Source organism: Crocuta crocuta, unplaced genomic scaffold (assembly GCF_008692635.1).
Source record: "Crocuta crocuta isolate KB4526 unplaced genomic scaffold, BGI_CrCroc_1.0 scaffold415, whole genome shotgun sequence".
Classification (NCBI taxonomy): Eukaryota; Metazoa; Chordata; class Mammalia; order Carnivora; family Hyaenidae; genus Crocuta; species Crocuta crocuta.
The window spans coordinates 1,137,092-1,148,545 of record NW_027531525.1 but is presented as its reverse complement, the minus strand read 5'-3'; the positions used below and the strand labels follow the sequence as shown (position 1 = coordinate 1,148,545).

Here is an 11,454-nt window from a genome sequence, read left to right as displayed (position 1 = left end):
TCTCACAGTTCGAGAGTTCCAGCCCTGCGTCCAGCTCTGTGCTGACAGCTAGCTCAGAGCCTGGAGCCGACTCCAGATTCTGTGTCTCCCTCTCCATCTGCCCTTCCCCTGCTCATGCTCTCTCTTTCAGAAATAAACATTCAAAGAAAAATTTTAAAAGTCCACATATAAGTGAAATCATATTTGTCTTTCTCTGTCGTACTTCACTTAGCTTTATACCTTCTAGGTCTGTCCCTGTTGTTGTAAACGGCAAGACCTCGCCCTTTCTAGGGGTGATATTCCAGTGTGTGTGTATCTCACATACATATATGTATATGTACACACATATCTCACATCTTCATCCACTCATCTACTGATTGGGTGGCTGCCGTATCTTGGCTATTATAAATAATATTGCAACAGAGAGGGGCACGTATCTTTTCAACTATTTCTGTGTTCTTTGGGTAAATACCCAGTAGTTGAAGTACTGTATTATATGGGCTTTCTAATTGTTTGAGAAACTTCCAGTTTCCAGATGGCACCAATTTACATTCCCACCACAGTGTACAAGGTTTCTCCTCTCTTCACATCCTTGCCAACACTTATTCTCATCTTTTTGATTTGAGCCATTCTCACTGGTGTAGAGAATATCTCATCGTGGTTTTGATTTGCATTTCCCTTACGACTGGTGATGTTGAGTGTCTTTTCATGTATAAGCCATGTGTAGCTCTTCTTTGAAGAAACGTCTGTTCAGGTCCTCTTCCCATTGTTTAGTCAGATTGTTGGGTTTTTTTTTTCTTTTGGGGTTTTTTGTTTTTTCTTTTATTGGGTGTTGAGCTGTAGAAGGTCTGAAGTTCTTTTTATTTAATTTTTTAATTAAATATTTTAATTAAAATTAAATTTATTTTGAGAGAGAGAATGCAAGTGGGGGGGGCACATAGAGGAGACCGATAATCCCAAGCAGGCTCCAACTGTCAGTGCAGAGCCAGTTGTGGGGTTTGAACTCACGAATCACAAGATCATGACTTAGGCCAAAGTCAGACACTTAAAAGACTGAGCCACCCAGGTGCCCCGAATTGTAGAAGTCCTTTATAATATTTTGGATAGTAACCCCTTATCTGATACATCATTTGCAACTATCTCCTCCCACTGAGTTGCTTTGGGATTCTGCGAACTTTGCACTCTATTCCGTACCCTACAAGAAATCCGTCCTCTGAATATGGTGCTCCAAGGAGATGTAAGCTGTCGATCCTGTGGCTTCAGACCCCACCTTGCAGAAGTCAGGCCTCCAGGACCCGTTATTCAGTGGTTTGACAGTGCATCACTTTCCTTCTCCTGCCACTCACCCAACCAGTCTCTGAGCTACTCACTCCATCCCAAGCGCCTCTGTGCCATCAGCACATAAGGTTCCCGCTGACTGGAAACATCCCCACCTCTTCCCTGTTGGCTGAAGAACATTCCACCCTGTTGGAGGGCTCAGATGTTACCTCCAGGAGCCTTCCCAGACGCTGTGAGGGTTTGGCCCTTTCTCCTGTTCTCACGGCGCCTTGTTCGTGGCCCTCTTTGGGCACTTATCAGAAGTGTGGAAACACACATTTTCAGGCCGGCCCTGCTCTAGACTTGAGTCTCCAAAGGCCAATACTGTTTTATTTTTAATCAATCCATCAATTAATCAATTAGAGGGGTGTCTGGGTGGCTCAGTTGGTTAAGCATCTGACTTCAGCTCAGGTAATGATCTCATGGTTCCTGAGTTCAAGCCCCGCATCAGGCTCTGTGCTGACAGCTCAGAGCCTGGAGCCTGCTTTGGATTCCGTGTCTCTCTCTCTCTCTGCACTTCTCCTGCTCACAGACTGTCTCTCTCTCAAAAATAAATGTTAAAAAAATATTAATTAGACACCAGGTCCTGAGGACTCAACAGGGGACACTCTCCTTCGTGCTAGGCGCTCCATCCCTCTCTCACACACCTACCACTACCGGAAGCAACAAAAGAAACAAAAGTTGCCAAGCTTTATTCGAGCTCTAAAGGGTAGAGATAACATATCTAAACCTACACCCCGTCCCACCCTACACAGCCCCGGGCAGGCTCAGCCGCCCCTGCCACCAGTCTCATTTCTTGTCCTCCTCCTTCTTGTCCTTCTTGCTGTCCTTGCTGGCCTGGGAGGCCAGGGACCCCATGGCATTTCGGATGGCCTCGTTGTTGGGGTCCACGCCAGGCAGGTTCTCCAGGACGCTCTGAAGGAACTCGGGGTCCTGCATCACATCATAATCCTCCTCCTCCTGGAAAGGGCAGTGGGGGCTTGGGGCCGGGGCTGGGCCATCTGGGGGCCTCTCCCCACCAGACTGTGTGTGGTGGGGCCGCGCCTGAGGACAGTATCCGGTGCCCACGTACCCACGAGCTCACGCTGGCACTGACCAGAGAAACTGGAACCCGGCTTGTCGGCCACACAGACAAAACCATACGCCTTCTCGCTCTCGGACACCCACCCTTTTTTTCCCGCCTTACACCCTCTTTCACCCTTGAGGGAAGACGATATCCTATACACCTGTCCAGACTGCTCCCACCAAAAAGGAAGGACAATTCCAGGACACGAGGATGCTTACTCAACCTTGACTGTGAGCATTCTGTGGCCTTAGCCGAGTTTACAAACAAGAAACGTATACCCACATGTTTCTCTCCCTGTACCCCTCAAAAAGCTTACCCCGGAAACCCTGAAGAATGGTTTCAGGCCTAGAGGGCTTAAGGACGTGACCACCAGGGGACTCTAAGTGGGACGGGGGTGGAGAGTCACTGCGGGCCCTCACCTTGGCGGGCTCCGATGTGTCCATGGCTGAACTGGCATCGAGGTCAGCGGACTCTGCCTGGCCGAATTCTGAGGAAGAGAGCAGTCTGCTGAGCTCCACTTCGGGACCCCATCTTGGCCGAAGCGCCCCGTCCCAGGCCCCGGCTCACCTGCACCCTGCAAGGACATCTGCATGGCGTAGGCAATCTGCTCCTCCTCTGTCATGCTGCTGAGGTCAGGGAGCCCGGTGCGCCCAAACTCCTGCTGGCCGATGGTCATCTTCAGCAGGGCGTCGTCTGAGTCTGGAAAGAGACAGAGAGGGGCAGAGCAGAGCTGGTGCCTGGGTCCACACAGACCCACCCTGAACCGTCCCCCCACCCGTATATCCCAGGGCTGCCAGGCCTCCCCACTCCTCCCACATCTCCGCCCCGGCCCACCGGGTATCCTTCGGCCCCACCCCACACCTTCAGCCCCGGCAGTGGCAATCCCGGCCTCGGCAGCAGAGGCTGCAGCCGCCCGCCGGGCCTCCTCCTCCTGCCGCTGCCGCTGCTCTTCCATAGAGACACGGAGGGCCTGGCAAAGGGCAGGGCAAGGTCAGATATTCTGCCCCCCCTCGCGGGCACTGGGCAAGCCCCCTGAAGGGTGGGAAAGGAACATAAAGGGGGAGCTTCTGGTTTAGGAACATGGGAAGAACCTGGAAGGTAAGAGATGAGACAGGGGAGGGGCGCCTGGGGGGGCTCAGTCAGTTAAGATTTCAGATTCTGTATCTCCCTCTCTCTCTGCCCCTCCCCCACTCACCCTGTCTCCTCTCCTTCAAAAATAAACAAACATTAAAAAAAAAGAGAGAGGATACAGGAAAAGGAAGGACTTGGAAGAAGCCTGGGCTTTAACCACAAATGAACAAGAGAGATGGACACGGGCCCTCAGAGATCACACAGAACTAAGGGGAAGAGGGCCCTGGAGGGAGTGTGGGAAAAGGAGCGAGGGTGTTCGGGACGGTCTAGCCCTAGAAAAGCCACGTGGCGTGAGGGTGTGTGAGGGAGGAGGACACAGGAGCCTGGGCTCTGCCCGAGGTCAGGGTTTGCTCACCAGGGCCAGCTCAGGGTCAGCGCTGGGGTCCACTCCGAATTCAAAGTCACTGGCACCGAGGCCCAGCATGGCACCACCTTCACCGGCCAGAATCGGAGAACTGATGAGGGCATCGGCCAGGCTGGGCCCCGGGGGCACAGTCACCAGATGAGAACCGGTACCATCTTTGCCATTCAGGGTGTTCACAAACGCCGTCAGCTTCTCTGTGTTCACTTCCTGGGAGAGGGAAGGACACGGGAGACGCTCCTTCCTGCCCTGCCCCTGCCCTCCCACAACCCCCGGCTTCAGCCATTTCAGCTCCTGCCTGCAGCTGCTCTCTCACAGTGCAGGCGCTCCCCTGGGTAAGGGCTGTTCCGTTAATCACCAAATCAAGCCCATGCCTCCCAACCCGTCCTTACTCACCTCTTCCCCAAAATTGATAATGTCAACATTTACTTTTTCCTTCTTGAGACGTTTAGCCAGTTTCACCAGCTAGGAAGAAGGAAGAGAAATGAGGAAATCGGTTCCATATCATGAGGGGAAATGACATACCTAACAAAAGCACAGGGAAATTGGTCGACCTCCCCATGGCGCCCCAAAAGAAACACTGCATCCTGCATATCGTCCTTTTCCCAAACCGACAACGGCAATGCCTCTGCCCGGCTCTCCGTTCCCAAATCCCCCAGCTGTCACCTGGACTCACATCTTTCTCATTGTCCTCCACGGGGCTGCCCACGAAGGCAATGATGCGCATCTTGTGATTCTTGCCCTGTCGGTGCTTCAGAGCCAGCTTGTAAAGAGAGAGGAAGTTCTCTCGGTCAGCCAGAGGCTCACCTAACTCTCTCCCTGTCATTCTGCTTCTCTTCTTGCAGTTTCCACATTCCTCAAGCCCACCATCACGCTCACAGGAGGGTCTAATCCCCCCGCCCGCCCTTCCTCCTTGCTGTGCCTCTGTGTGGACAAGGAAGACGGGGGGAGTCTCAGTTCAGGGGTCTTTCCCCTCACCACCATCACACGTCCTGGAATTCATCCCACAGTACCCTTTTTACTCATTTCTGAGTCATCTCAATCCCCCTGCTCCGGTTCCAGCTCACGAGTCCAGGGCAAAAATGAACAACGTTGGGGGCAGAACCTCAGAACAAGAAGGAACCGTCAAAGGGATCTAGTAGGACTCACATGGGCCACGCGGATGCCAGTGCAGAAGGTGATCTTGCCCTTGGGTTGGACGGTGTGGAGCTTGGAAAGGATGCGGCCAGTGTCAGGGGTGAGTGTGGTCAGTACTTCGCAGTCACTGGGATGTAGGGAAAGGGATTCTGTGATTTCAGGTCAGCACAAGTGCCTCTAAAACTGGATTTGACTCATCTTTTTTTTTTTTTTTTAAAGTAAGTTCTACGCCCAACAAGGATCACATGCTCTATCGACTGAACCAAGATGAGCTTCCTTTAGAGACCTTGATAATAACTGTAATCTCTACTTTTCTTAATGGAACACCATTAAGAAAATGGTGAGTAAGTAAGAAAATGTTTAGAGAGTAGATCTTAAAAGTTCTCATCACAAGCAAAGAAAAATCTGTGACTCTGTGAGATATGGGTGTCAACCAGACTTAGTGTGATGATCACGTTCACAATACGTACGTATATCAAATCGTTATGTTGTGTACCTTAAACTTATGCCATGTTATAGGTCAATCATATCTCAATAAAACTGGAAAAAAACATGTAGTATTTAGTAACTATGAGCACAGGAAGTAAGTGATTGGTTTTGCCAACTTGCCCTCTTGCTCCCAATTTCCCATGAATCTCTCTCCCGTTACCTGCCCTCTGAGGGACAACCCTGGCTTGACGCTGCTGAGGAGGTCTCCCACTCGCTCCAGTTCTAGAGCCACTGGCCAGCCAATGACACATACACTGGGACCCAGGTGTGTGTATGTGTTACTCATCTGAGGATTATCAGTCCTTAAAACAAATCACTTTTAGGGTAGGAGGAGGTATGATACATGCCCTGGGGACCCTTATCCAGAACCACTTTTCACGGACTTTAAAATATATTGTGAAATCTACCCCCAGATTTAGTTACATGACTGTATTAAATTCAGATTAATATTAAACTCAGGTTGCGATTTTCATTTCCATCGCATAGTGAGAAGCTAGTCTAGGAGGGCTGATAGGCAAACTCCACTTCACAGAACCTACTAAAGGGGGACACGGGAAACCACCCGGCCGCCTACCAAGCCCCCGCCCCCCTCCGCCCCATGTACTTGGCCAGTGTGATGAGGCCCACGTTGTTCTCAGGGTTGCTGCGGGTCTTGGAGTGACAGACGATGTTGACGGCGTCCTGCTGGGCCTGCAGCCGGGTGGGTAGGAAGTCCCCGTTCCGCATGTACTCACTGTTGTCCACGCTGCCAGAGGAGGGGGGAGGAGGGAGAGAAGACAGTGCAGGATGTCTCTGACACATTCTCTCTAGTTCCAGGGACACCTACCTCCCTGCAACTTTCCTTTGAGGGACATCGCAATGCACAACAGTGCGTTAACACACACACAGACTTCTAAGCATTACTCCAGACTTACAGACTCAAAATGACAGAGGGAGGAAACAAAATTTAAATCTTCACTCCACAACTCATTCTGATAAGCACCAAACACTGAGATCCACTCATGTAACACGACACCTTCTCATAAGCGGCACATATGTGTTAGTAAGCAATGTCATGGATGTATAGTCTAAATTTGCCTTTAAAGTGAGAGTATCCCAGGGTGTCTGGGTGGCTCAGTCGGTTAAGTGTCTAAATTCTGTTCAGGTTATGATCTTACGGTTCGTGAATTCAAGCCCCGCACCAGGCTCTGTGCTGACAGCTCAGAGCCTGGAGCCTGCTTCAGTTTCTGTGTCTCCCTCTCTCTCTCTCCCCCTCCCCCCTCATGCTCTGTCTCAAAAATAAATAAAAACAGGGGCTCCTGGGTGGCTCAGTCGGTTAAGTGTCCAACTTCAGCTAGGTCATGATCTCACAGTCCGTGGGTTCGAGCCCCGCGTCGGGCTCTGTGCTAACAGCTCAGAGCCTAAAGCCTGCTTCAGATTCTGTGTCTCTCTCTCTTTGCCCTTCCCCCGCTTGCTGTCTTTCAAAATAAAATAAAGACATAAAAAAATTAAAAAAATAAAAACATTAAAATTTTTTTTTTATAAAATAAAATAATACGTGATCGACAGTACTGTGTGCAGGAAAGCACAATGCAATCACTTGGTTAAATGTTCAACAGCTTTGGCAGCTGGACTAAACTGCAAAAATTAGATTTCACGGATTTGGGGTCTCACTTCTTTTATCCTTGCAGTTTTCCCCCATCTAAGGAATCTAGATAATATGAAATACAACCTCCAGCTTCCCAGAGACCATAAGAGGCAGGTAAATGCAGCCGTCACACAAGCACTGAGGAGGACCGATCCCAGACGACTGAGGGCCTCTGGACTCTAACAGTCCCTGATTCCACCTGCGCTGAAGGGAGGAACGAGTGTCCTCCTACATGAGACCCTTTGTCTCCACTGGCAAACAAAACATGGCCCTGGCGGCAAACTTTTTCTTCAGTATCCTTGGGCAAGAAACAGAAACCAAAAATGATGAAGACCGGGAATTACTGTCTCAGGGGATTCCCTACTGTCTTAAGAAATTAAGAAACACAAATGGGAGTAAAGAACAGTGTTCGGGCTCAAATCCTCAATCTGTTACTCAGTGATTCAAGGATCCCGAGGAAGTTACTTAATTTGTCTAAGGTCTAATTAGTTCATTTGCAAAATGAACTGCTACCTGTACAGGGTGCCTATGATGATGAAGTGCATGGGAAGTACTTAGCACAGTACCTAAGCACAAGCATGAAACACAGATTAGTTCTCATAGTGGGAACTCCATCTATGGAAAGGAGGTCAAGGGCAGACTCGACTGACCATGCATTATATTCTTTTTTCCCCGGTTCACTGTTTTTGATTATTCTCCCAGCAGGGAAGGAACGGCCTCTCTAGCTTCAAATACACTAGTGAGTCCAAATACGAAAAACAAGGAAGGCTTTGAGGGCTGGAACAGCCGGAACAGCTACTAAGTATAAGGGCTGTGGGCAAGAGCAGCAGATGGCTGAGGGCTGGAGGAAGGGCCTCAGAGGAAGCAAGGGGGACTTGAGCGGTAGGGAGACAGACGACGGTGGGCATTGCGGCAGCAGGGCGCCCACTCGGACATGCATCGAACACAGGGAGAGTGATGGTGGTACAGCAGGACTGAAGGCACAGATGCCTCGACACCCCCGTATGCATCCCGAAAGAACAGCATATGCATGCTGTTTAGTTTTTCTGGTCTTGACCTTTGCATGAATTGAATAATAAATCTATTTCTTGACTACGTTTGCTCAAAGATACATAATTTTCCCGAAAAAAAAGTCCATCTCAAAATAAGGGCTTAGGGGCGCCTGGGTGGCTCAGTTGGTTGAGCATCCGACTTCAGCTCAGGTCATGATCTCGCCACTCATGAGTTTGAGCCCTGCAATGGGCTCTGTGCTGACAGCTCAGAGCCTGGAACCTGCTTCTAATTCTGTGTGTGTGTGTCTCTCTCTGCCCCTCCCCCTCATGCTCTGTTTCTCTTAAAAATTAAAATAATAATAAGGGCTTATAATATTATCCACCTATTCCATAAAGTCTTCATTTAAAAAAGAATACAGATGCCTGGACTTCCCTGACCAGGAGTCTGACTCAGCAGATGGAGCGCAGAGTCAAATACTTCCAATTTTTAATAAACTCCTCCACAGAATTTTGATGCACAGCAGATTACGAGGCTCTACAGAAAAAGAAAGGGGTGGCTCGGATCATTATTCTGTGCCTGGACTGTTACAACTGGCCGCCAATATGTCTCTCTGGACCTAATCCTTCCTCCTACGCATCAAGCCAAGCCAAAATCTTTTTTTTTTTATGTTTATTTTTGAGAGAGAGAGAGAGAGAGAGCAGGAGAGGGGCAGAGACAGACAGAGACACAGAATCTGAAGCCGGCTCCAGGCTCTGTCAGCAGAGGCTGATGTGGGTCTTGAACATACAGACTGCGAGATCATGACCTGAGCCAAAGTCGGACACTTAACCGACTGAGCCACCCAGGCGCCCCAAGCCAGGCCAATATTCTTTTTTTTTTTTTTTTTAATAGTTTATTGTCAAATTAGTTTCCACATAACACTCAGTGCTCATCCCCACAAGTGTCCTCCTCCATGCCCATCCCCCCTCCCCCCACATCCATCAGTCCTCAGTTTTTGTCAGCATTCAAGAGTCTCTCATGGTTTGCTTCTCTCCCTTTCCCCCACCATTTCCGCCCTTCTTCTCCCCCTTGTTCCTCCGTCAAGTTCCTCCTAATCCTCCTATACGTGCAAACATATGATATTTGTCCTTCTCTGCCTGACTTATTTCGCTCAGCATAACACCCTCAAGGTCCATCCATGTTGCTACACATGGCCAGATTTCATTGTTTCGCCAGGCCAATATTCTTACACACCATTTTCTAAACAGCTCTGCCTCCCCACAGGTCAGAACTCTTTCAGAAGTCCTCTGTGGAAGGGTACCAGACAGAGGTCAACTTCCTGAACTTGACATCCATCTACCTCTCAAAAAAAGAAATGACCTTACACCAACTACCTTATAATCAAGTCACACTAGCCTATTTCCTGATTCCTAACCACACCTTGGGCACTGACACGTTGAGCAGCTTTGTTTCTGCCCTTCCCCCATCTATCACAGTCTTTCCTCAACATGTGTCAAAATCCCTTCAAGGCCTCTCTGAAATCCCCTCTCGAAGACCCCTCAAGTACACTGCAACTAACAGATGGACAGTGCTGTACGGTTTCCAGGGCCCTGTCACAAACATGTTACCCACCTGTGCTGTAAGCCAAGTGGAGGTCACTACTCTTCCCAGTGAGAGATTTACTACCCTCTCAGGAACATGCAGCTGATAGGTACCAGAACCTCCGTATTTTGCATTCAAAAGCCTGTCCGTTTTCTATTCTAACTTGCTGTCTCCCAGAAGTTGCCAGATTTAGCAAATACACACCTAGGACTTCCAGTTAAATTTGAACTACAGATAATTAACAAATAACTTTTGGGGCACCTGGGTGGCACAGCCAGTTAAGTGTCTGACTTCAGCTCAGGTCTCACGGCTCGTGAGTTCAAGCCCTGCATGGAGCTCTGTGTTGACAGCTCAGAGCCTGGAGCTGCTTCAGATTCTGTGTCTCCCTCTCTCTCTGCCCCTCCTCCACTCAATCTCTCAAAAATGAATGTCAAAAAATAATTTTTAAAAAAATAACTTTTTAGGGGTGCCTGGGTGGCCTAGTTGGCTGAGTGTCCGACTTTGACTCAGGTCATGATCTCACAGTTCGTGGGTTCGAGCCCCATGTCGGGCTCTGTGCTGACAGCTCAGAGCCTGGAGCCTGCTTCAGATTCTGTGTCTCCCTCTCTCTCTGACCCTCCGCTGCTCACACTGTCTCTCTCTCTCTCCCAGAAATAAATAAAACACTAAAAAAAAAATTTAAATAACTTTTTAATATAAATATATCTCATGCAATATTTGGGAAATACCTATAGCCATTTCTTATATTAAAAACTATTGTTTATGTGAACTATTCAAATATAGCTGTGCAATGCTATCCTCCGCCCATGATAAGGAAACTCTTAGGTGGCTCTTCCATCCAACTGGAGATCTGTGTTTGTGTACTATTTTGTATTATGTTACACTCTCATATTTAAAAGAAATTGTTAGGGGTGACTGGGTGACTCAGCCAGCTGGGCGTCCAACTTCGGCTCAGGTCATGATCTCAGGTTAGTGGGTTAGAGCCCCACCTTGGGCTCTGTGCTGACAGCTAGCTCAGAGCCTGGAGCCTGTTTCAGATTCTGTGTCTCCCTTTCTCTCTGACCCTCCCCTGCTCATGCTGTCTCTCTCTCTCAAAAATAAATAAAACATTAAAAAAGATTTTAAAAAAAATTGTGAAACCTTGCACAAATTTACGTCAGCTTCTAATCCAACTTATAATGAAATAATCAGCCCACGTCTGAGACTGATTAAAAGATCTAGCTCACCAGGTAAGAGCTTTAATGTCAGACAGCGAGGGGTTTAAATCTTGGCTCGGATAAGTCACTTAAAATTGCTGAGCCTCGGTATCTCCGTCTGTAAAATGGACAGATATTTGCCCACAAGTGTTGTGAGGTTTAAGTAAGATATCGTAAATTAATGGCTGACACACAGAAAGCAATTTGTAAATAATGCCTTTCAAGATAACACAGGGCAAGGTAATGGAGAAAGAGATGAGCAATCGGGGCTGGGGAAGAATTTACAATTTCTCTTCCTGACATCCATTATTTTGAGAAGAGGAGGGCAGAAGACTACCACGATGAGTGTGAGAAGCAGGACTCTGGCTACAGACAGCAGACCTGGGGCTGGTCTAGAGAAGACAACGCCAGAACAGCGCAAGGCAGCAGGGGTCGGCCGGTCAACGACTGTCCGAGAGCTGAGAGGTACTGGGGGTACTCCGGGCCCGTCCTCCTCTCCCGGGCCCTGGGATGACTCAGGAAGTCGATGCGGCTCCTTCCTTCCTGGCCCTGGGCCGCATCTCGCCGACGGGTCCCC

General features: G+C 48.9%; 1 protein-coding gene across 1 annotated transcript in view; it reads right to left on the bottom strand.

Annotated features, from left to right (window-relative positions):
- Positions 1–1,972: 1,972 nt before the first annotated feature.
- PSMD4 (proteasome 26S subunit ubiquitin receptor, non-ATPase 4) overlaps positions 1,973–11,454 on the bottom strand; it is a 9,825-nt gene continuing 343 nt past the window's right edge. The window contains exons 2-10 of the mRNA XM_077772540.1: positions 6,085–6,225; positions 5,004–5,118; positions 4,531–4,617; positions 4,251–4,319; positions 3,849–4,064; positions 3,224–3,332; positions 2,930–3,061; positions 2,782–2,849; positions 1,973–2,256 (exon numbers count right to left, since the gene is read on the bottom strand). Of these exons, the coding sequence (XP_077628666.1) occupies positions 2,086–2,256; positions 2,782–2,849; positions 2,930–3,061; positions 3,224–3,332; positions 3,849–4,064; positions 4,251–4,319; positions 4,531–4,617; positions 5,004–5,118; positions 6,085–6,225 (1,108 nt within the window). The 3' untranslated portion in view covers positions 1,973–2,085. The remainder of the gene's footprint in view (positions 2,257–2,781; positions 2,850–2,929; positions 3,062–3,223; positions 3,333–3,848; positions 4,065–4,250; positions 4,320–4,530; positions 4,618–5,003; positions 5,119–6,084; positions 6,226–11,454) is intronic.